This window comes from Eptatretus burgeri, chromosome 5 (assembly GCF_056783735.1).
Source record: "Eptatretus burgeri isolate ZD-2024b chromosome 5, Ebu_testis_v1, whole genome shotgun sequence".
NCBI classification, from domain to species: Eukaryota; Metazoa; Chordata; class Myxini; order Myxiniformes; family Myxinidae; genus Eptatretus; species Eptatretus burgeri.
In genome coordinates this window covers 24546054-24567200 of record NC_140965.1, presented here as the reverse complement: position 1 = coordinate 24567200, position 21147 = coordinate 24546054, and the positions used below count along the sequence as shown (strand labels likewise).

The window sequence follows — 21147 nt, the reverse complement described above, 5'->3', positions numbered from 1 at the left end:
GCCCCCGCGTGTATGAGTGAGGCACGGTGTGTGGATGAGGCACCGCGGTTGAGTGCCCCCGCGTGTATGAGTGAGGGACGTTGTGTGGAAGAGACCGCGTGTGTGAGTGTCGCCGTGTGTATGAGTGAGGTACCGCGGATGAGTGCCCCCGCGTGTATGAGTGAGGCACGGTGTGTGGATGAGGCACAGCGGTTGAGTGCCCTCGCGTGTGTGGGTGAGGCACCGCGGGTGAGTGCCCCCGCGCGAGTGAATGGAGCACCACGTGTGAGTAGTATGGTTTGTGTGAGTAGTGAGGCACGCGTGAGTGAACGGCCGTGTGCAAGGTCGCTGTGTGCCAGGGAGACCGTGTGTGTGAGAGAGCGGTATGAGAGGGAGATGTCGGTTGGCATGCGGGAGCACGCAGCCGCGTCTCCCCGTGTGAATGTGATGGAGTGGACTGTGTGCGTCGTAACACGCAGGTATGCGTGTGTGGAATGGAGACGGAGACGGCGACATGGGAGAAACGAAAGCCGAGAAGCGGCTGTAGTTGTTTCGGGGACCGTGCCGGGTTCACCCAGCAGTGAGCACGCGGTTCGTGCTGTGCAACGCACGAGACCGCCACGTGCTCGCTTGCGAGAGTGAAGTCCCGGTCCGGAAACGCACGCGGTGGATTTGCCGATCCCGCGGACGGACAAAGTTTAGGCAGGTAAACGGATTTGGACCGGACGGGTTCTCCACGCGATCGTGTGTGTTAAGCTCCAACGGGCAAAGCACATGTGTTCGCGTGGGGAACCCCTCGAGACGTGGGGCTTGTGTTTTTTTTATGCGCACGGTGACGTCATGGCTGCACGTGTGGTTGGAATCCGGCAGGAGGGGTATCTCTGCCGGATGGTCCCGTCCAAGGAGGGACGAGGAACACGTGCAGCTGCATGACGTCACGGGCAGGTGCAAAGTGCGCGAGCTCTGAGTTGCCGCGCAGGTGCTGGGCATAAAAAAAAAAAAAGGGAAAAACAAGCCTCACTTTCGGGTGTACAGGATTCCTGGGCAAGGGGTGAAAGACCCCCTTACCCAGGGGCACAGGATGGAAACTAGTTAGGGGGAAGGGTTAGCTTAGTTAGACCGACTTCATGGGGCAGGGGTAAGTCCTCATGGAGTCCGTGGAATGGATTAGTTAGAGGGATTGTAGCCAGATTTAGGTTGGGAAATAAAATGATTTTTTGGATTTAGAAGACAGTGACAGACTGGTGAGCGTGTAGAGTTGACGTAGTTTAGCTACGTAGTGTTAAATGGAACGTGCTGTAGTTTAAGGGACGACGTGGGAGCACGAGTTAGTTAGGGGATGTAGTTAGGAGGATGGCAGAGTTCAGTGGTGTGTGTGTTGAAGAGTTGAGAGGTGAGTACATGATGAGTGAGTGAGGCCAGCGGGTCTGTGTGAGTGGAGCGAATGGGGAATGCATGGTGCGATGAGTGATTGGGGGGAGGAGTGACTCCCGCCCAAGGGACCCCGGGGTCAGTGTAGATTGAGTTAGGGGGTTAGTCAAATTGAAAAATGGAGGTCGTTTTGTTGTTGGTGGGAAAGTAGGCTCGAGACCCATTTGGAGGTGTGCAGGAGCCCTGTTGACGGGCTTGGGAGCGTGGCTGCGAAAGGTGAGTATCGCTGAGTGGGTACCCCGGGCACCAGGCTAGTCGGCCGCGGTAGGCCATGGGCCCATGGGGGGCCGGGATAGAGTAGTGGGCACGGGTGCGCCTGCTTGGTGCGGGGGCCCGGGGCGCCATTAGCCGCGTGGGCAGTGTTGTGGGCACGGGTGACCCTCGGAAAGGGGCCCGGGAGGCCGGCCTGCCACGTGTGCGTTTCAGGGGAGGTGCCATGGGGGGCACTCCCCGGTGTTAGGGAGCTGGTAGGCTTGGAGGCAGTGTAGTGCCCGGGGGTGCCATAGCGGGAGATTCGGCAGAGGGTCGTGCCTGCCAAAGGGAGCCACGTGTCCCAGCCAGGAGACCGTGTGAGGGCACGGAGAGAAAATTGGGGGGTGAGGCCCGAAATTGTGAGGACACCAACACAGGCGACGGGAATCTGGGTTTATAGAACCAATAGTTTAAGCAAGAGGCGCTTGTTGAAAGCGCCGGGGTAGTTTAACGGTTAAATGGTTAGGGTAGATTAGGAGATGTACCCCTCCGCACCATCCATCCCCTCGCTGTCGTTGTGGGCCGCTGGACCCACTTGGTGTTAAGATCGCCGAACTCTGGGGAGGCCATTCTGAGGCTTGAGTTGGGCCTCGACACAGGACGTTAGCTCTCCCTTATTCCCCTCCGGGAAGGGAACGTAGGGGTTGGGAGTAGGCTAGGTGACAGGATAGGTTAGCCGAACAAGGACGATAAAGGGGGTTAGGGGACGATTTATAGTGGGGGAGTAAAAATAAAAACAACAGAAAAAAAAAAAATTAAGTTGGGGCTAAATTGGTTTTTCACAAATTAAGGGAGTGGGTATGTACAGTGACAGGCAAAGGCGATAGGTTGGGAGGGAGACAGGTAGGTAGGTCCGAGCCCACCTTCCAAGTGGCCAGCACCACCGCACTCCCTCCACCAACCTCCACTGAACGGCAAAGGCTGGCCAACTTCATCGGCTGGCCGTGTTTTGCTTCAAGGCGGAGGCCGGCCAACTTCATCGGCAGCTGTGTGCTGCAAGGCCTGTGCCGGCCAGTTCATCTGCTGGCTGTTTTTCTTCGAGGCCTGTGCCGGCCAGTTCGTCTGCCGGCTGTGTTTGCCTGCAACGGTCTTCTTCTGCGGGCTGTGTTTGCCTGCAGCGGCCTTCTTCTGCGGGCTGTGTTTGCCTGCTGCCTTTGCCATGCCATGCCCACTGCCCACGTTCACCAGCCCCGTTCAATTTTTGCTTTGCCCCCCCCCCCTGTTCATTTCCATGTGCGCCAGGATCCACAAGGCAACAGTTTGCAAGCTGCAAGAACTGCCCTGTTGGCAGCTACAACACGGGCCTGCAGTGGCGGCCCGTGCACCGTGTTTGCGTCCATCCATTCATTCAGTTCAAACCGTTCATGCATCCATTCGTTGTGCTCATTGCATGTGCCACTTGAGCTGGCACGGAGACTGCGTTGTGCAGCCCAAGCACCGTTGTGGTTCACTGCGTTCAGTTCAAAAGGGAAGGCCTTGGACTGCGTGTGAGCAGCCAGCCACGTTCCCTGTCACCTGCATTGTTTTGAGCCAGAGACTGCATGCGGGCAGCCTGGCTCCCTGCTAACTGCTTTCTTTTTGCAGAGTTCATTGATCCTGGGCCATGGTTTAGTGTAAAATTTGTAAGTTAAGGTTAAGATGTACTGTACATATGAGTGCGCCCCCGGCATGTATGTCTTAGCGCCGGCAATTTTATTTAACTCGTCCGTGTGAGTGAGTTTGTTTAGATAGTTACGCAGCCCTCAGGTTATTTATTTTGGGGACACGAATACCATGAATGTCGCACTCAGGGATCCGTAGGTAAAATGTACTAGGGGAAAACTACACATGATGGCACACGAAAATTTGACGACTCGGGACGAGTCTGTAAAAAGGGAAGGGGGTAGTGTTGTGGTTACCAAATTCGCAAACCACCATTCAGGTCCCTTAGGTGAGGTATCTCGGTAAGTGCATGTGTAGTTAGGCCCAAACCCGTTGTCTAGTGGGAATACATGTCATTTATGCGTGCTGCGACTCTTCAGGATAGCCGTTTTTCTTTTACTATCTTTATTTTGGACCACCCGCCATGATTACCACCACAACCACAACATCAACCACCAACCACAACGCCGCTTCACCACAACCGCCACGACCTTCACGTCACACCTCGCAACCGTAGCATCGCCACCGTTCTTGCCCCGCTGTGGGTACCGGTGTTGGACTCGTGCAGGGCGCACGTTGAACAGCGTGTACAAAATCACGGATTTTGTGCTTCAAAAACGGATCAAAAACGACACACGCCCACTTTTCGCCGTCCAATCGGTGAGCGAGGGGCGATTTGGCCCCGCCTCCAGAACGATCGATATATGCAAATTTGTGGATCAAAAGCCTTCACGCCCACTTTTTCTCGGGCCAATGGGGAGCGAGGTGAAAGGTCAAAGGGAGGGGGTCAAAGGCGAAGCTACGGGGGGATAAAAGGACGGTGTTCGTCAGTCAAAAAAACGAGAAGGAGTCGGAGGGTGGAGAGTCGAGTGTGGAAGTCTGGAGCCCGAAGCCTGCAGTAGCTGGAGAAGCTGAAGAGAGTCGAACGAGGAGAGCCCAAAGAAGAGTCCAGGGTGGAGAGTCCAGAGGCGGAGAGGCGGCAGCGGCGAAGGCAGACGAGGGGGTGCTCGCGTCGGTGCCGGGAGCTGCACGCCCGAGGGAGGCCGGCAGCGCGACCTGGCCGAGGTGGAGACGCACACCAGGGATAATAAAGATCCTCTATACCCCGAGCGTCAGCAACCCCCTCCTGTTTCCCCCCGCGCTGAGATAGTGCGACAAAGGGGGCCCCTTTTCCCACCCCCTGCCTGACACTGTCCGCGAGGCCCGCGGAGAGAGGCGCCATCGCCGCTCCGCGTCTCATCACCAGACGGGTAGGCGCGACCCGGTCTCGGCCTCAGGCCCGCCTCATCCTTGGGGGTATTTCTTTTCCTTGGTTTTGGGTATGTGTTGTCGGCGCCGTCTGTGAAGTAGAATTGTATAAGTGTTGCCGTGTGCTCGGTAGTCGGTATTAGCTCTGCACTGTGTTTTCACTTTTATATTTGCTTTTTGTGTAAATGGAATTGTGTTTTCTTTTTTTGTGTGCTTTTGGTGGAATTGTATTTGTGTGCTTCCCGTGTGCCGCGAATAAATGTGCTTTATTGTTGAACTGTTCTCCCGCTTCGCTTCGTCTTTTCCCCCATTGAACCCTCATCTTGCTTCACGTAAAGGGTTGGTAGTGGGCTGAGTACGCCCGATAATTAATCGAACCGTCGAGGTCGACGATAACACCGCTCGGTTATTCTGATAGTACGGAACGGGTCGCTTAAGTGGCCCGTGTCCGAAGTCGACCTGCGGCGAGGTGCGATCGCCCGGTCTACCCTCCGCGTGGGTACTTAGGTAGGTCGAATTTGGCGAGCAACCCTATCCCACGCGGGGGCTGATTGGCTCGATCGCGGTGAGACCGAAAGGTCCACCCGTGACTGGTTCCCGGCGTTAGTCCGAGAGGGTCACGACTGGATTGTCCGTCCGGTGGGCGACGTGCCGCGATTCGAGTTACGTGGCCGTCAGCACGCCGGCGGGCGCGAAAACCGCAACAGTATCTTGTTGCTGAATGGTCCTTGTGAGGAATTATTGTCCACTTTGATAGATATATAGGAGTAACCTCTTGCACGTGAAAATGCAACATATAGTTGGCCATGGGAGAACACAGGGGCTGGGAGGTATATTCCGAGTTTGTCAAATGTTTGGCCCTGGGATTTGTTTTTGGTCATCGAGTATGCGAGTCTGACTGGAAATTGCATCCTCTGCAGTGTGACTGGAAGGTTGGCGTCTGATGGGGCAAGTTTAACATGATATAGGGCTAGCCCTATACTGAACAGGAGCAGTGGAGGGTGACCGAGAATCAGAATGCAAATTTCAATGAACGGCACTTTTTGGCGCACATCCGACGATCGAACACTGCTTGGCCGCTTTAATTTGAAGATCACACAGGCATGACACAACATATGTAACGATGGCGGTTGATATTGACAATTAATGTAATGAACGGCAGTTGTTTGGGTGCATCCGACAATCGAACACCTCTTTAATTTGAACAGTTAACACGCACGCATTCAAGGTACAGAATCTATTGTGGGACACTGCACTTTCGAAGAACAAAGAAAAGAAGAGAATCCGGGCAATGAAGGATTGACCTCATACCCGTTCCCTGGTTCCTCCTTCCTTCAGATTATAGCCTTTGATGTTATCTGGACATAGGCCTATTGCAACTTATTTTTGGGTGTTTTTAATATGTACGTTGGATTTCAGACACAAATTGACTGTCTAAAAGGGTGTGTTCAGTCCGGGAAGTACGTTGGATTTCAGACACAAATTGACAGTCTAAAAGGGCGTGTTCAGTCCGGGAAGTACGTTGGATTTCAGACACAAATTGACAGTCGAAGAGGGCGTGTTCAGTACGGGAAAGGCGCCAATCGGGGTACATCATGTTGGCAGAGCTCTGGCGCTCATCGTACCCATCCTTCCACACTGATTTTTAAAACATGACAACCATTGCTGATGTTCTGAGCTATACTATTTATTATCAGTTGTGTTTATATTCAGTGTTTGATGCAATGAGTACTCACTTACTCGAGTTCATATTTTGTGGATAGATGGCAGCACTTCCCGGACAGCAGTTCAGCGATGGCGACCGAATGGGAATAAATGCGGCCATTGATGGGTTGAAAATCTTGTTGAAGCCACGTTGTCATGAAATTCCAGCTTAGAAATTTAGCGCATTGTCTTCGTCACATTAAGAAACCCCAGTATATGGGAAATGAGCACATTCCTGCCAGTGGTTTCGGAGGAGAAACGTCAAATTACGCGCAGACGTTAACAGAAATAATATATTTTTTTTAAATAAATCTTTACTTTAAATACAATGTTTCTTGTTACATTTTTTGTGTCAAATTCACCTTCTGAGGTAGTCAGCACGTGCAGAAGAGGGTTTTACATTGCAGATGCTGTTTTCTCGGAGTGGCATTATGCCTCTCGGCAGGGACGGTCTGTCGACGACAGACATACTGACGTCAGCGAATGTCCGATGATATCATGACAGAATTACACCTCTCAGCGGTGACGTCACACGTCGCCATGCAAACGAAAGGTAAAAATTAGAAAATCGCCCAAAATTCCCAAACCTCTCCGTCTGGCGTGATCTCACATAGCCCATGCTGTTCATTAGTCCACAGAGCACCCGCATGCAGAAAGTGGCGACAATCCGTCCGGCAGTTTCGGAGGAGAAACGTCAAATTACACGGAAACGTTAACAGAAAATCTATATATATATATATATATATATATATATATATATATATATATATATATATATATATATATATATATATATATATATATATATATATATATATATATATATATAGTTACGGTTCTAGGAAACGTATGCATACAAACATACAGTTGGCCCGAAGTTAGTTATGCCATTAAGTATATGTGCAGATAGAATCCTTCTTTGTGTGTAGTGGGAAAGCAAAAGGAGTGCATTGCGATGGTTTTTAGTTAGGTTAATAAATCTTTATATCCCCTCCATTATGATCCACGGTACCATAGTGCTTGCAGTCTTCGGTTCGCTGGCAACAACGTACCACTGTCCACCTGTCGTCTCCAGAGCCTTGTTGTTCTGAGGCAGAATCTTCACATCCGCAGTTCCTTTTCGGCTTCCCCAAACGTTCCAATTCAATTTTGGTTGTACCACTGTCCACCTTCCTCAAACACGCGTGGAGTGAGTGGGCTTTCCCAGCCTGGCCGAAATCCTGCCCAGAAAGGGCGAGCCCCATGAAGGCCCTGTCCAATCAGGGCGGATGGCAGCTTCGCCAAGGCTCTCTCCTGACCATGGGGATCTATAAATTATGACACCATCCTCAGGGTAGAGTGAGAGAGTCGGAGAGTTCGTTGTTGAGTGAGAGAGTTTGGTGGGTTCGTTGGCTGGTTGCAAAGAAAGAAGGAAGGTCGTTGGTTGAGTTGGTCCCTTGGTTGTTGGTTGAAGAAGGAAGGTCGTGATCACGGAGGGCCTGCCCACGTCTCGCCTCGGCGGCCCGTCTGTTGTGCTGGTCCGAGTACACCCGACCTTGACCGGGTCTCTCGTTGAGTCCTGTCTGCTGCCCCGTTCTACCTTGGACTCTGTGTTCTCCAGCCAGGCTCCTTCGCAGACACGGTCTCCACACGTGCAGCTGTGGACCAAACTGCACGACCTCTGCTCCCTCCCTCCCTGGCTGCAAAAGTCCTTTGCCATTCAACTGGGTTTATTTTGTCCGCGTGCGTGTCTGAGTGTGTGGCACCTGTCCATTAAGTAAAAACTGTATGTTATTTGATCATTGTAAATCTTGCCTGTATTAATCTCAAGTCAGTCTGTTATTAATTTTTCGTCAATAATTAATTCAACCGCATGGGACAGGGTTATTTGACAAACTTGAAAATACCTAGAGGCCCACGTGGCAAGCTACCGAGAAATTCACACCCTCGACGGAGCTCGCAAAGGATGAGCCGTTACCGTGCTCAACCCGTGAGTAACCCGAGCGGATGGTTACCGAGGTCCCGTCGGTCCAAATGCACAACTACGGCAGCAACGGCCTTTTTAATCCACCAACACGCACCGTGCTAAACCAATGAAGAAAATACAGAAACGAGCTGATACATTTAACAAGGGATTTATTTATAATGGGGGGAAGGGAACACACAAAGAGCAGAGTTATCCGACTATAAGAAATGCAGTCAATGTACAAGCAAAAGCACTTAACAATCCTACTTAGACAAGACAGGCCCGAATACAGACACGCACACCCAAAAAGAAAATGGACCCGATGGGTCTTCAGTCGGTAGAGCCGGCCCGGGGTACCTTCCCCGCCTCGTGCGGTCACACCGACTCGAATCACCACGGTGGGACTCGAACCCACGACCCGAAGTCCACGACCACGACCGTCTGCAGGGCCCTCGTCGACAACCACTCACTGGCTTTGGATGCCAGGTTGGAAATGCATGGACTGAGAATGTCCTCTCCCACCAGGAATGTCTCACACACGATCCTCGCTGCTTGGTAAAACGCCACGATCTCTTGAACTGGCCAACACTCCTGCCACGAGCACACCGTCTCTCTCCGTCTGGTCCAGACAACCACACCTTCCCCTCCGGAGGGGGGGGGGCTTCTTCTCCTGGCCACTCGCCTCCTCAATGGTCGGACCCATCGCACGATTCCCTGGCCGTCCTCCATTGGACAGGCCCATGGTAGGCGGGGCAACTCCCACCCTCCTGGGTGGAGTCCCGATCGGAGGCGTTTGTGGCTCCGCCCACCTCCTCGCCTTCGGCTAAGTACGTAATGACGATCGTGTTGGGTCGGAAACGGGGCGGGTGAAACGCCCGCTTCTTGCCGATTGGCTAAAGAGGGACGCCATGCCTGTTAGACTCCGCCCACGCGTGCACTTGCTGGCGAGCGCGCAAAGAATGCCGCGAGCAGAGTGTTGTCGTGTGAAAGTGAAGATGGGCATTGTTGTCGTGGATGTAAAAATCCTAACTATAAAAACAAGCAGTCATAGACTGGTACTTACGAAATCGTCAACTTAACCTCTGACCTTGTCAAATAAAAGCTGTCTCTCGAGAAGGTAGCGACGCAAACTAGAAGTTTCTACGATGATTCTGTACCAAACCATCAAAAATCGAATGTTTTGGATGTTTGACCTCACTGTGACTTTGACCTTTGACCGATTTTGACCAAAATCTAATCAGCGCGAGCCAACACCCTCCTGAATCACGTGGTGTAATTTGACATTGGTAGCTTCTTCCGTTCTCGAGTTATCATTTTTTGGATGTTTGACCTCACTGTGACCTTGACCTTTGACCGATTTTGACCAAAATAAAATCAGCGCTAGCCATCACCCTACTGAATCACGTGGTGTAATTTGACATTGGTAGCTTCTTCCGTTCTCGAGTTATCTGTACCAAACCATCAAAAATCGAATAATTGACCTCACTGTGACCTTGACCTTTGACCGATTTCGACCAAAATCTAATCAGCACTTCCCATCACCCTCCTGAATCACATGGTGTAATTTGACATTGGTAGCTTCTTCCGTTCTCGAGTTATCGTGCCTACAAACAAACAAACAAACATACAAACAAACAAACAGAAACGGAAGTCATCAATATACTTACGAAATCTTTAGATTTCGTAAGTAATAACTCTGCAGCGCACGAACATTTAATTGCCATTAGACTAGGGACGGGACCCTAACTAGAAACACATACTTATCAAAATAACTAAGCTACGGGGACGGCTGTCTGTCTGTGTGCACAAGACTTCCAAATTCGTAACAATATATGTATATATTTGTATATACATACATACATACATGTACATGTACACGCACACACATACACATCAAACGTGTTGACTTATGGTGAGCATCACCATAGATTATGTCTCACATGGTAAGACTGCATAATCCACAAAGAACAACCATCTGTCTGCCACCCAGATGATTGTTCCCGCTAATGCAAACCATTCACCCAGAAGGCACGTGATGTGATCAGCGTGTAAATCGAAACATTGGAGTGAGACGAGCACTCCCCCGATCTCCATTGGACATAATCCTGAACCTCTTCTTCCTCCTAGCTTGCATGTTCTCCTTGATCTTTTTTTATCTTATAAGTTATAAACCTACAATATAACTTGTAAATTATAATGTTTTCATTTATAAACTTAATTTTGAAATTGCAGCGTATCAATTATCAGAAGTTTCATGGAACAATTTCACTGACATTAGCTGAGAAAACCTCCTCTTCGTCCGCTTTGCCCATATGTTCTCCTTTGGTCTATGTTTTTTTTTTTAATCCTATAAGTTGTGATACAACTTAGAAATTATGTTATCATTTTAAACTTAATTTTGTGCACTTAAATTTTGAAATAACAGTACAGTACAGTACTGTATATCAGAATTATCATGGAAGAATCTCACCTATACTCGCTGAGAAAACCGATGGCCCCGTGGAAAAACTGGCATTTTTATCTCAACCTCAAATTTAGGTACAGACAATGTTTTTTGACTGATCTTGTGTAATTTGAGGGTGCTGAATTCAAATCCGTCAGGTGCCACTTCATCACCTTTGAGGAAAATGAGATATTCAAGATGGCATCCAAGATGTCCGCTCAATACAATTTTTACCATATCTCAGCCCCTAATAATGATAGAATAACAATTTTTTCATCCATTTGTATGTTTTTAGGGTCCAGGAATGCAATAAAGATGTTGTTAAGCATGTATCTTTATCTGAAATCAATTTGGCATCCAAGATGGCGGATCAATACATTACATATCAAATCGTGACCCCTGATCATCACCAATTAATTATTTTTCAAAATAGTTTGTACATTGGTGTCATGATTGCAAAGCAAATTCTGTTTCTTGCTGCACAGGTGTTTGGAATACCATTAGTAATGATAGAATCTGACTTCGTTTTTCAATATGGAAGCCCAGATGACTACTAAAATAATTTTTGTCCAACCATCAGCTTTTCATTGGACCTGAAACTTGTTCTAATGGTATAACTTTGCAATATTCTCAGTCTCTGAAAAATAATAGAGCCTTGGCATATAACTGAAATTGAAAGTTTAATATGCAAATACTGACAACAATTTGAGGCTAAAGAACCATAATTGTACTTAGAAGTAGTCACTAGGCCTTTGTGATCCAAATAACTTACAACTTTGATGTCTTGTAAAATTTGTGAAAACGAATGAATATCAAGAGTGCCAGTTAGCTGACTAATTTGCATATAGAGGGAAACCCAATAAAGGTTGAAAAATCCTGAAAGCACTTCATAATACACAAACTTGTGACTATTTGATTAAACTAAAAGTTTATGGTCTCAATTGTCTTACATCAGGTCAGGTATATGTCTCTGCATACATGTAAATTCTTTCTCATACAGCCCATACAGAGTGAAGATTGTGTATTTCTGTCCTGTCATTTATGTACGTTTCTCTGCCTCAACCAAGGCTGTTAATATGGTGTCAGGTTCTGATGGTACCATATCAATTAGTGGACAATACACAGCTAATGTTTTTGGGGCAACAGCATGACCTTCTTCACGTGCTTTCTCAGTGGTATACCCATTGAATTCTGGGATGTTGGCTTGATTTGCAATATCCTTGAAGAAGATGGAAGTCCATTTCATGAGCTCTTCTCTGAGAGATGACTTGACTAATCAGAAGTTTTTGTGGTAATGGTGTACGAATGACCTCAGCTGCTGGCATATCTGTTTTTTTGGTGGCCGACATAACGCTCAATATCAACATCAGTGGAGAAATCATCTCTCATTTCCTCCTTCTTAATGCATCTGATTGTGGAACTTTCTTCCCTGCCTTCAGTTTTGTTCAATTGTGCCTGAGTAAACAGAAGTGCAAGAGCATGAGTAGAACGCAAGCCATTCTGTGATGAGATATTGGCATCAAAATTGTCAGCTCTGGCTTGCACCAATCCAGCATCAGAATTTTGACCCATAAACTCCTGATTCATACGAACAGCGCACACCAAGTTCATGCATTTTTTCTATCATTGCTTTATCTCTGAGAACAACACCTAATGATATTTGTAAAAGAGATGGTCTCTTTGTCACAACATTTGTCATGATATTTCCAATCAGGGCAGACTGTGGACTTGTGTTGTCAAACTTTGACACTTTCAGCAGTAACTCAATCAAAGTTGGACTGGCACCAACAATGACATCACCTTTAAAAATTATCATCCGAGATGTAGATTTTCCTGCTTCAGCATCTTTGCTTCACGGACAATTTTTTTGGCCACCTTTGTCATTGCAGCACTATCATCATCTTCTATAGGTACCAGCTTGAGACGTCCTGTTACCTTGTTACAAAAAGCTATCAGGCAAGCCACTCCAGGACTAGAGAGTACCAGAAAGTCAGTACCAAATTGTTCTGACAGAGACTGAATCAACTGTGCCACCAAGAGATTTGTATGTTTCATGCAGTTCAACAGAGTTCCACATTTTTGTGTCATTGTTTGACATTTTGTCAACCAGTTTTTCAAAAGCTTAATCTACATGATGTGGTGCTGGGCATGTCTTGCTTTTAGCTGCCTGAATATTGCAGGGGGACATGAAAATGGCTTCACAATCTTTATGGTACTGGGCGTCGGCAGCATGTAAATTGCTCACTGCACCTTGCACTCGAAGTCGAACCTGCTGTGCTTGTTCATCATTCCGTTGGTCACATACATCAAGTATTCCTTGCTTGAAAGTTTTGTCCTCCCCACGATTGGCAGTACCAAAGTCTCCATCGATCTGGATGTCGTGGATCCACTTCTGTCTTGCATTCTTCACCACAGAATAGGGAGTGCCTCCTAAAGTTAAAAGTTGGGACATCAGGTTGCTTTATCTTCTTTCTTTAGGGCTCTTCAGGTGTGGTCTGTTGGCTGTGCTTTGAAACATATCGCTATATGTGTATCTTTGATGCTTAAGTGTACACACAGTTCTTGTGAAAGTACACAGAATGAGTACTACAACGGTCATGCAAGAATTGTTCATGTTTCACTACCTCCAATTGTTCGCGGAACCCATCACATCTAACGCCACTTCCTGCTATAATGCGTTCTATTCTAGCTTGTGTGCCAGTTAAAAGCGCTGAATTTTCTGCACTACAGCCAAATATTGCTGGAAAGCAGCATGCAGGTGTTTCAGCAGTGGCCATCATTTACATCACCTGAAAATGAAGAAATCTGTTAGTATAATGTAAAACACCATCACCACAACTACACAATCTCAGTCAATTTTCTCTTAAAGTCATTGCACCATGCTGTTCCATCAGCTAAGGAAGAACAGATTAATTCATTTAAACAAATGATATATGGAAAATTTTCTGAAGCGGTATCATCAAAAATTTATTGATCCGCCATCTTGGACGCCAAATTGATTTCAGATAAAGATACATGCTTAACAACATCTTTGTTGCATTCCTGCACCCAAAAACATACAAATTGATGAAAAAAATTGCAATTCTATCATTATTAGGAGCTGAAATATGGTAAAAATTGTAACGAGCAGACATCTTGGACGCCATCTTAAAGAACTCATTTTCCCCAAGAGCGACGAAGTGGCACCTGACAAATTTGGATTCAGCACCCTCAAATTACCCAGAATCAGTCAAAAAACAGTCTGTAATGAAATTCAAGGTTTTCTCATTTTCCACCAGACTACTATTAAAATCCTCTATTGTGCTCATACGTTTTTGAGCTTCATGAACATCTTTGAAGTACACATTCAGTTGTTTTGTTTTTTTACCACACATGAGTACCAGCGTACCAGTTGTGAACCCCTGCATATCAACCTATCAAACAGCATTTCCAATTATACACCGCCTTTTAAAGCATCACAAAGCAGGTCGCTCTACTTGCAACGCAGGTGAGAAAAGGATATCAACAAAAAAGCAGCTGATATTCAATAATTTATTCACATGATTTGTAAATGGTGAAAGTTAATTTTTATTTATTTTCTCTGGAAGTGACAGGTCTTACTTTCTAATATTGTCAGGAAAGTCATAGGAGGAGATTGGGACCATATTCTGTGCAGAGCGTTGGTGCTGCTTAAGCAGTCTCCTTGGCTATTGGGCACAATCCTGGACGGGTCGCCACACCGCCACAGTATACCAGCATGCTGACACTCATTTTGCCGACCTCGGAAGGATGAAAGGCCAAGTTAACCCCACCTGGTATTAATTCAACAGCTGAGCGGGATTTGAACTCAGGATCCGAGGATCCCAAACCCACCACTCAAACCATTAAGCCAACACCAGGCATAAAATCATAGAATAGGTTGCTTACTGAAGTAGAGAGATGATTTATGTCTAAATAAGATTATAACTGGTACCAGTGGGAAGTTGCTTGTCAAATTTGTTCACCATTTGACATTTTGGAGCATTCTGATTCTAACAGGAATAATGGTCAGTTGCATTGGGTCTGTTAAAAATACCAAATATATTTGGGTTTAGTTTAAGTTCCTTCTGCAGAAGCTTGAAAACTCATGTCTGCTGTGACACCAGACCAGCTCGCTTCAACTAATCTACCACCATACCCTTAGAGGTAGAGCTTTGCATATCCACAACTGCCTCATATTTTCTGCAGTTTTGGTGCATTTAAACCTTCCAGCTTTCCATCATCACATTGTATATTTTCTAACTTCTTATCTTGTACCATATTTCCCATCTCACTTTGTATTGCTTGAAAGTAAGTACAATCTCTTTGCACACGCTTCATACCGATTCCTCTTCTTCTCGGAGTCTTTCAGCAAGATCTTCGGCTCGCCTCTTGGTGTGCTCTTCATTTGCCAGTGCTTTAACCAACGCATCCTTTAACTCTCCCACCTGAACCATGGCTTGTCCCAACTCGATCTCCAAGTCGGCCACTCGGCCTTGCAGTGCCGCTTCACGCCATGCCATTCGTCCCCGAAGGCTGTAGTTTTCCTGCGCCAAAGTCTAAAACATCACATCATATTCACCCTCACACAATTTTCTCAATGTCTCAATCTCTGTTGTTTCATTATCTGATAGTTTTATGGTGATCTTTGCCGAGTTTGTTTCAAAACGTGTTATAACCGATAATGATGCTTGTTATGGAAAACACACGAGTGAAATGCACAATATGAAAATGTACTCTAAATCATGGTGGTGTTTTGTTGATTGTCTGTGAAAAAAAATATAACTGATGGTGTTACTTGAGGTGATGATGTGAATTCAAGACCTCAACACGTTGCGCCAGATCCTCGTGCAAGTGAGACAGCTCCCTTCGGAGTTCCGAGTTCTGATGAAGCAGCTCCTGACCAAGTTGTGCCGCCATCCACACTTCTTCTTCTCTCCTACACAGCTCCTCCTCAAGTGTAACAACCTCAGTATTCCAGTCCTTCTTCCTAGAGCCTTCCAAGTCATACTCCTCGACACTTTTCCTTCTCAATAAATTACCGAAGTCCCCTTGAACGTCCCACATCTGCCATCTCTGTGTTGTCATTTGATGTTTACATTCCACCTTTTCCATGATTATGTCTTCTGAAAGATCTTGCAATTTCCCTGCATCATCATACACATCAGAATTTATATTCCAGCTCATATCTTCATCTATACTGTCTTCCTCAAACACTCCCTCTCTCCCCCGGTCAAATTTGCCAGGACACCTTACAACCGTATTGCTCATCTTCGCCCCATCATCAATTTCCATCACTGCACTTAGCTGCTCAAGGTCTATCTCATTGAGGTTTTTCTCAAAATTCTTTAATTCCTTTTTATCATTGCACACAACTTCCTTCATCTCCAATATTTTATTCTCCGAGATTGTTTCTCCATTATTCTCTCTCCATCCATTTTCTCCTTCAAGTATCTTCATCTGTATGCCTCCATTCCAGAAGTTGCATTCAATATGACCACAATCAAAAGTCTCCTTAAACCATTCTCTCAACACATCATTCTCTCTTTGGTTCATCATACAATGTTCGTCTTCCAATGCATCAACATGCTTGATTGCTTTCTTGTTCTTCCACCAAAGTACCTCATCATATATTCTTCTCAATTCATCTCCGGAAATCTCCATAATGACTTTCTCACCATCGCTTTTGATCCGGCAACACCTCCTGAACGCACGAGCCTCAGCCTTGTTTCCAAACGGAAACAAGCTCAGCCTCGTGTTCTCATTTGCTGTCCTGAATATATTGGCTAGATTTGAATTAAAATATATCAATTTGAAAAGATCTCGATGTACATCCATGCTGTCATCATTCTCAATGCACAGTGTCATATCTGGATTGTTGGAGCATCCAATTTCAACCGTCATCAAGTTGAAACTGTTGGAGTGTCTGCCACAGTTGTTACTCATAATTCCAATACCATCCAACTTAGAACTGCAATTGTTGCAGACATCTTCATCTGCATTCACAGAGTCAACAATATCCAAACTGGCCTTCATTGACAGACGTTCAGAATACACGTTTGTGCTCGAGTTCTCTGTGCAGCTCCATTTATTGACCCCAAACTTCATCTCCTTGATCGAGCTTGTCCAGTCTAAATCTTTAATGTCTCTTTCTCTGGAAGTGTCATCAATGTTCAGATATCTGTCATCATTCTCAAAACACTGAGTTTTTGTGTTGCAGACTCTGTTTTCAAAGACCATGGTCCTATCAGCGCTGAGGTCTTCGGAGCTCGAGTTTCCACCTTGAGAAACGTCTCTGTGAGAATTTTCCACGCTTGATATTTCAATGTTGCATGCCTTGGTGTTGAAAGGATTCAAATTTGAGGTCCTGCCACTGTTGATGCTTTCTTTGAAGCCCTTAGCAGCAGAAGTGTCAGAACAGGCATCGTCAGGCAACATTTTTGTGATGTCCTCCCTAGCAGGATTCAGGACACAAGTTTGCATACCACTGTCTGACCTTCTTGGTAAGGCTGTCGGGGTTAAACCCACCAGTGCTTGAGATTTGTATGCAGAGTTCCAGGAAAGCGGGTCGCCCCATGGGAAACGAGGTTCCAGGCCTGAACTGGCTGCAGGAACTGGAACAGATTTTGAGCTTGCATCAGTAGTGAAGGCAGTGTGGCTTCGCATGGGTCTACTAGCCAAATGGCAGAAAGAGGGAGATTGGGAGCGAGGCTGGTTCACATGAGATTCACATTCTGAAGAAGAAGAAGAAGAAGAAGGAGAAGAAGAAGAAGAAGATAGAGACTTGGTTTGAGTGTTACACCTACTCCGGGCCCCCGATTCAACCCAAGCAGAAGGCACCCTGTCCGAACATAGCACTGACATCAGGATGGGTTAGGAAGATGTTGAGAATGATGCCTGACGAGGACCTGGGTGCAGTTATCACGGTATAAGGCAGGGATCTGGCACCTTTGGAATTGGCAAGATTTGTAGAGTTGATTTCGGAATCACAAGAGCTCTTTAAAACGAACCCAGCACCTCGATCTGATAAACCAGGAACCGACACTCAGTTCGATGCATCTTCAGAGATTCGTATAGGTGACATATTGCTTCAAGGCAGCCAGAAAGAATCAGTACCAAAGGCGTCACCTCACCCTTTGCCGGGTATTTTCTGAAACGATGTTTTCTTTCACTCTGATCGCCATTTCCTCATCTCTTGCGGTTTTTCTCCGTGCCCTTGCCTCGGTTAGAATACGTGGACAATTTCCGATGAGGAAGACTTCGTTTGACCTCCTCGATCGATGTCTTCACGCTTCGCACCTCAGCCCCGATCTTCTCTCGTGGATTCGACAAGGAGCTGGCTTCGGTGCTGAATGGGTGAAGTCGTTCTCGCACCGAACGACCGGACAAATTCCTTCACGTTTTCAATCCCACACGACGTCCCTGATTACCATTACCGCCACCAAACGTTTTCTCAAATAAAAATTAAAAACACGTTTTACCTTATCGATCTCCGTTTGAATGACGTATTTCCTCAGTTGACCTCGCATTTACCTCAGGCTTCGCTTAATCCCGCCATTTTTATTATTACCTCAAGTTTTCTTAACCGCACCTCACGATCTCTCTCGACTCTCAAGATGATTATCCGTCCATTTCGACTCGGACATTTATAAATAAACACTCACACGAAGGTTAAAACTGCACTCTTTTAAAAGTGGTTATTTATTTGACGTCAGGAACCCCGTGTGCGATGGGAAATTATTCCAAGACTGCATAAAAAAGCGCTCATACAGTATGGACTTCGATTGTTCACTTTGGCGTGGATTTATATTGATACTGAACGGTAGAAATCCATTCGGGGTTTTTAGAGACGAAACGGCAAGTTCGAAGTGGCGGATTAATTGCATGTCCGATGCGAGTGCTGTGATCGTAAGATCGCTCGTCTATTGGCCAAACCAGTAGTCATCACACGTGACGTCACGGATCAATAGACTTTTACAAATAGCAATTATTTACAAATGATAGGAGCTTTGCCATCAACAAAATGAGATGAATTGAAATGTCGAAAAAAATGAGTTTGTTTATACTGTTTCCTCTGAACCAATGATTAGATGCATGTACCCAGGTTCAAATCCCACAATATATGTGTGTGTGTGTGTGTGTGTGTGTGTGTGTGTGTGTGTGTGTGTGTGTGTGTGTGTGTGTGTGTGTGTGTGTGTGTGTGTGTGTGTGTGTGTGTGTGTGTGTGTGTGTGTGTGTGTGTGTGTGTGTGTCCATTGTCAAAACTGGTCTGAAATTCATGTTAAAGTACATTGTCTACTAATATCTTTGCCCTGCAGGTGATTTAATTTAGACAACTACATGCAGATTAGGTTCCTCCATGAGCCTCGAAAGATCAATTTCAGATGGATGCTTGGTGCAACTTTAACCAGAGAGTTGGTGTCAAAGCCACCCAATGCTCACCTGTTTATACATTTATCGTTTTTAAAAGACTAGTCTAATAATATTTTTTTAAAGCATTGCAGTGAAGTCTGATCCAAATAATTTTAAAGCAATATATGTATTTGTATATTGTAATCAGTAAAAAATAGTGTGGTAGATAAAAACATTAGAAAGGAAATAACTTGCACCAAAAACTTTAACATTTTCATGCTCACACTCATGCCGGGGGTATCGCTATAGCTCTCTGTTCTTCGAACAGGCGAGCTAACCAGAGTTGGTGTCAAAGCCACCCAATACTCACCTGTTTATACATTTATCGTTTTTAAAAGACTAGTCTAATAATATTTTTTATAAAGCATTGCAGTGAATTCTGATCCAAATAATTTTAAAGAAATATATGTATTTGTATATTGTACTCAGTAAAAAATAGTGGTAGATAAAAACATTAGAAAGGAAAAAAAAAAAACTTTAACGTTGATGTGCTACAAAAAAAGCTAAGTTCAAAACAGGTCAAAAATTAAAAAATATTGAAATTATTTTTTAATTTCAACTTCACTACATCAATAATATACCCCAAAGGAACCTCCATGCCAAATATCAGCATCCTAGTACACATATTAAATGAATGGCAAGTTTCTAAATAACTTGCACCAAAAACTTTAACGTTGATGTGCTACAAAAAAGTTAAGTTCAAAACAGGTCAAAAATTAAAAAATATAGAAATTATTTTTTAATTTCAACTTCACGACACCAATAGTATACTCCAAAGGAGCCTCCATGCCAAATATCAGCATCGTAGTACACATATTAAATGAATGGCAAGTTTCTAAATAACTTGCACCAAAAAAGTTAAGTTCAAAACAGGTCAAAAATTAAAAAAAAATTGAAATTATTTTTTAATTTCAACTTCACTACACCAATAGTATACTCCAAAGGAGCCTCCATGCCAAATATCAGCATCGTAGTACACATATTAAATGAATGGCAAGTTTCTAAATAACTTGCACCAAAAAAGTTAAGTTCAAAACAGGTCAAAAAATTTTTAAAAATTGAAATTTTTTTATAATTTCAACTTCACTACACCAATAGTATACCCCAAAGGAACCTCCACGCCAAATATCAGCATCGTAGTACACATATTAAATGAATGGCAAGCTTTTAAATAACTTGCACCAAAAACTTTAACATTTTCACGCTCACGCCAGGGGTGTCACGATCGCTCTCTGTTCTTCGAACAGGCGAGCTAAAAATGCGATTTAAACAAACGTTTTGACGTTTTCTTCCTCTAAATTTCATCATATTTCATAGGTGATGAAAACGACGGTGGATCCCACGACAGTATTTGCATTCATTGGTCACGTGTCACTCCCCCATTGAGAACTACTTCCTCCAGAGCGCACGCGCGCACACACACACACACACACACACACACACACACACACACACACACACACACACACACACACACACACACACACACACACACACACACACACACACACACAATGCTTGCTTCTTGTGCAGGAAGTAATTCCTCCTCCCAGCATGAACATGACGTGCAGCCATCATTTAGCAATTTCATATTAAAACAAAAATAAAAGGAAATACAACCCTGTGATCGTGTTTTGATGGAGAGATGTTCCTTATCCACAAAAATATTTGGATTGCTCCACAAAGTGCAGCTTGAGAAGAAATGGACAAATGTAGTATAACTCAGGATGGCCTAGAGATACACACTCACCTCAAAGCTGTCTAGCCTGGGTACAAATCTTAACCCAGCTATAGACTGTCATCCTGGTATTTCACAGGCAGTGTGATTCAATGTGTGTGCCGTCACATGGCTGGATGTTAAACGGGCGTCTCGTTTGCCGACATTGGTCAGTAGACATAAAAGATTCCATGGTGTCCTTTGTGAAGTTGGTGAGAATTTGCTGGCACCATGAACAAATTCAAAATCCTATCCAAATAAAAAAAGGCCATTGCAATTAATGAATGAATGACAGGATGAGATGAGAATGAGTCAATTACTTTCGGCCAGAGAATGCACACTGAAATGGAAGCTTATAATTTTCCTCAATCATCCAAT

At 45.4% G+C, this 21147-nt stretch overlaps 1 protein-coding gene across 3 annotated transcripts in view; it reads right to left on the bottom strand.

The window, feature by feature from the left end:
* Window positions 1–20972, bottom strand: part of LOC147026086 (uncharacterized) — a 66054-nt gene extending 45082 nt beyond the window's left edge. For all 3 annotated transcript variants that reach the window (XM_085881127.1, XM_085881128.1, XM_085881129.1), the window contains exons 1-2: window positions 15465–20972; window positions 14984–15199 (exon numbers count right to left, since the gene is read on the bottom strand). In XM_085881127.1, the coding sequence (XP_085737253.1) occupies window positions 14984–15199; window positions 15465–17504 (2256 nt within the window). In that variant the 5' untranslated portion in view covers window positions 17505–20972. The remainder of the gene's footprint in view (window positions 1–14983; window positions 15200–15464) is intronic.
* Window positions 20973–21147: the final 175 nt, after the last annotated feature.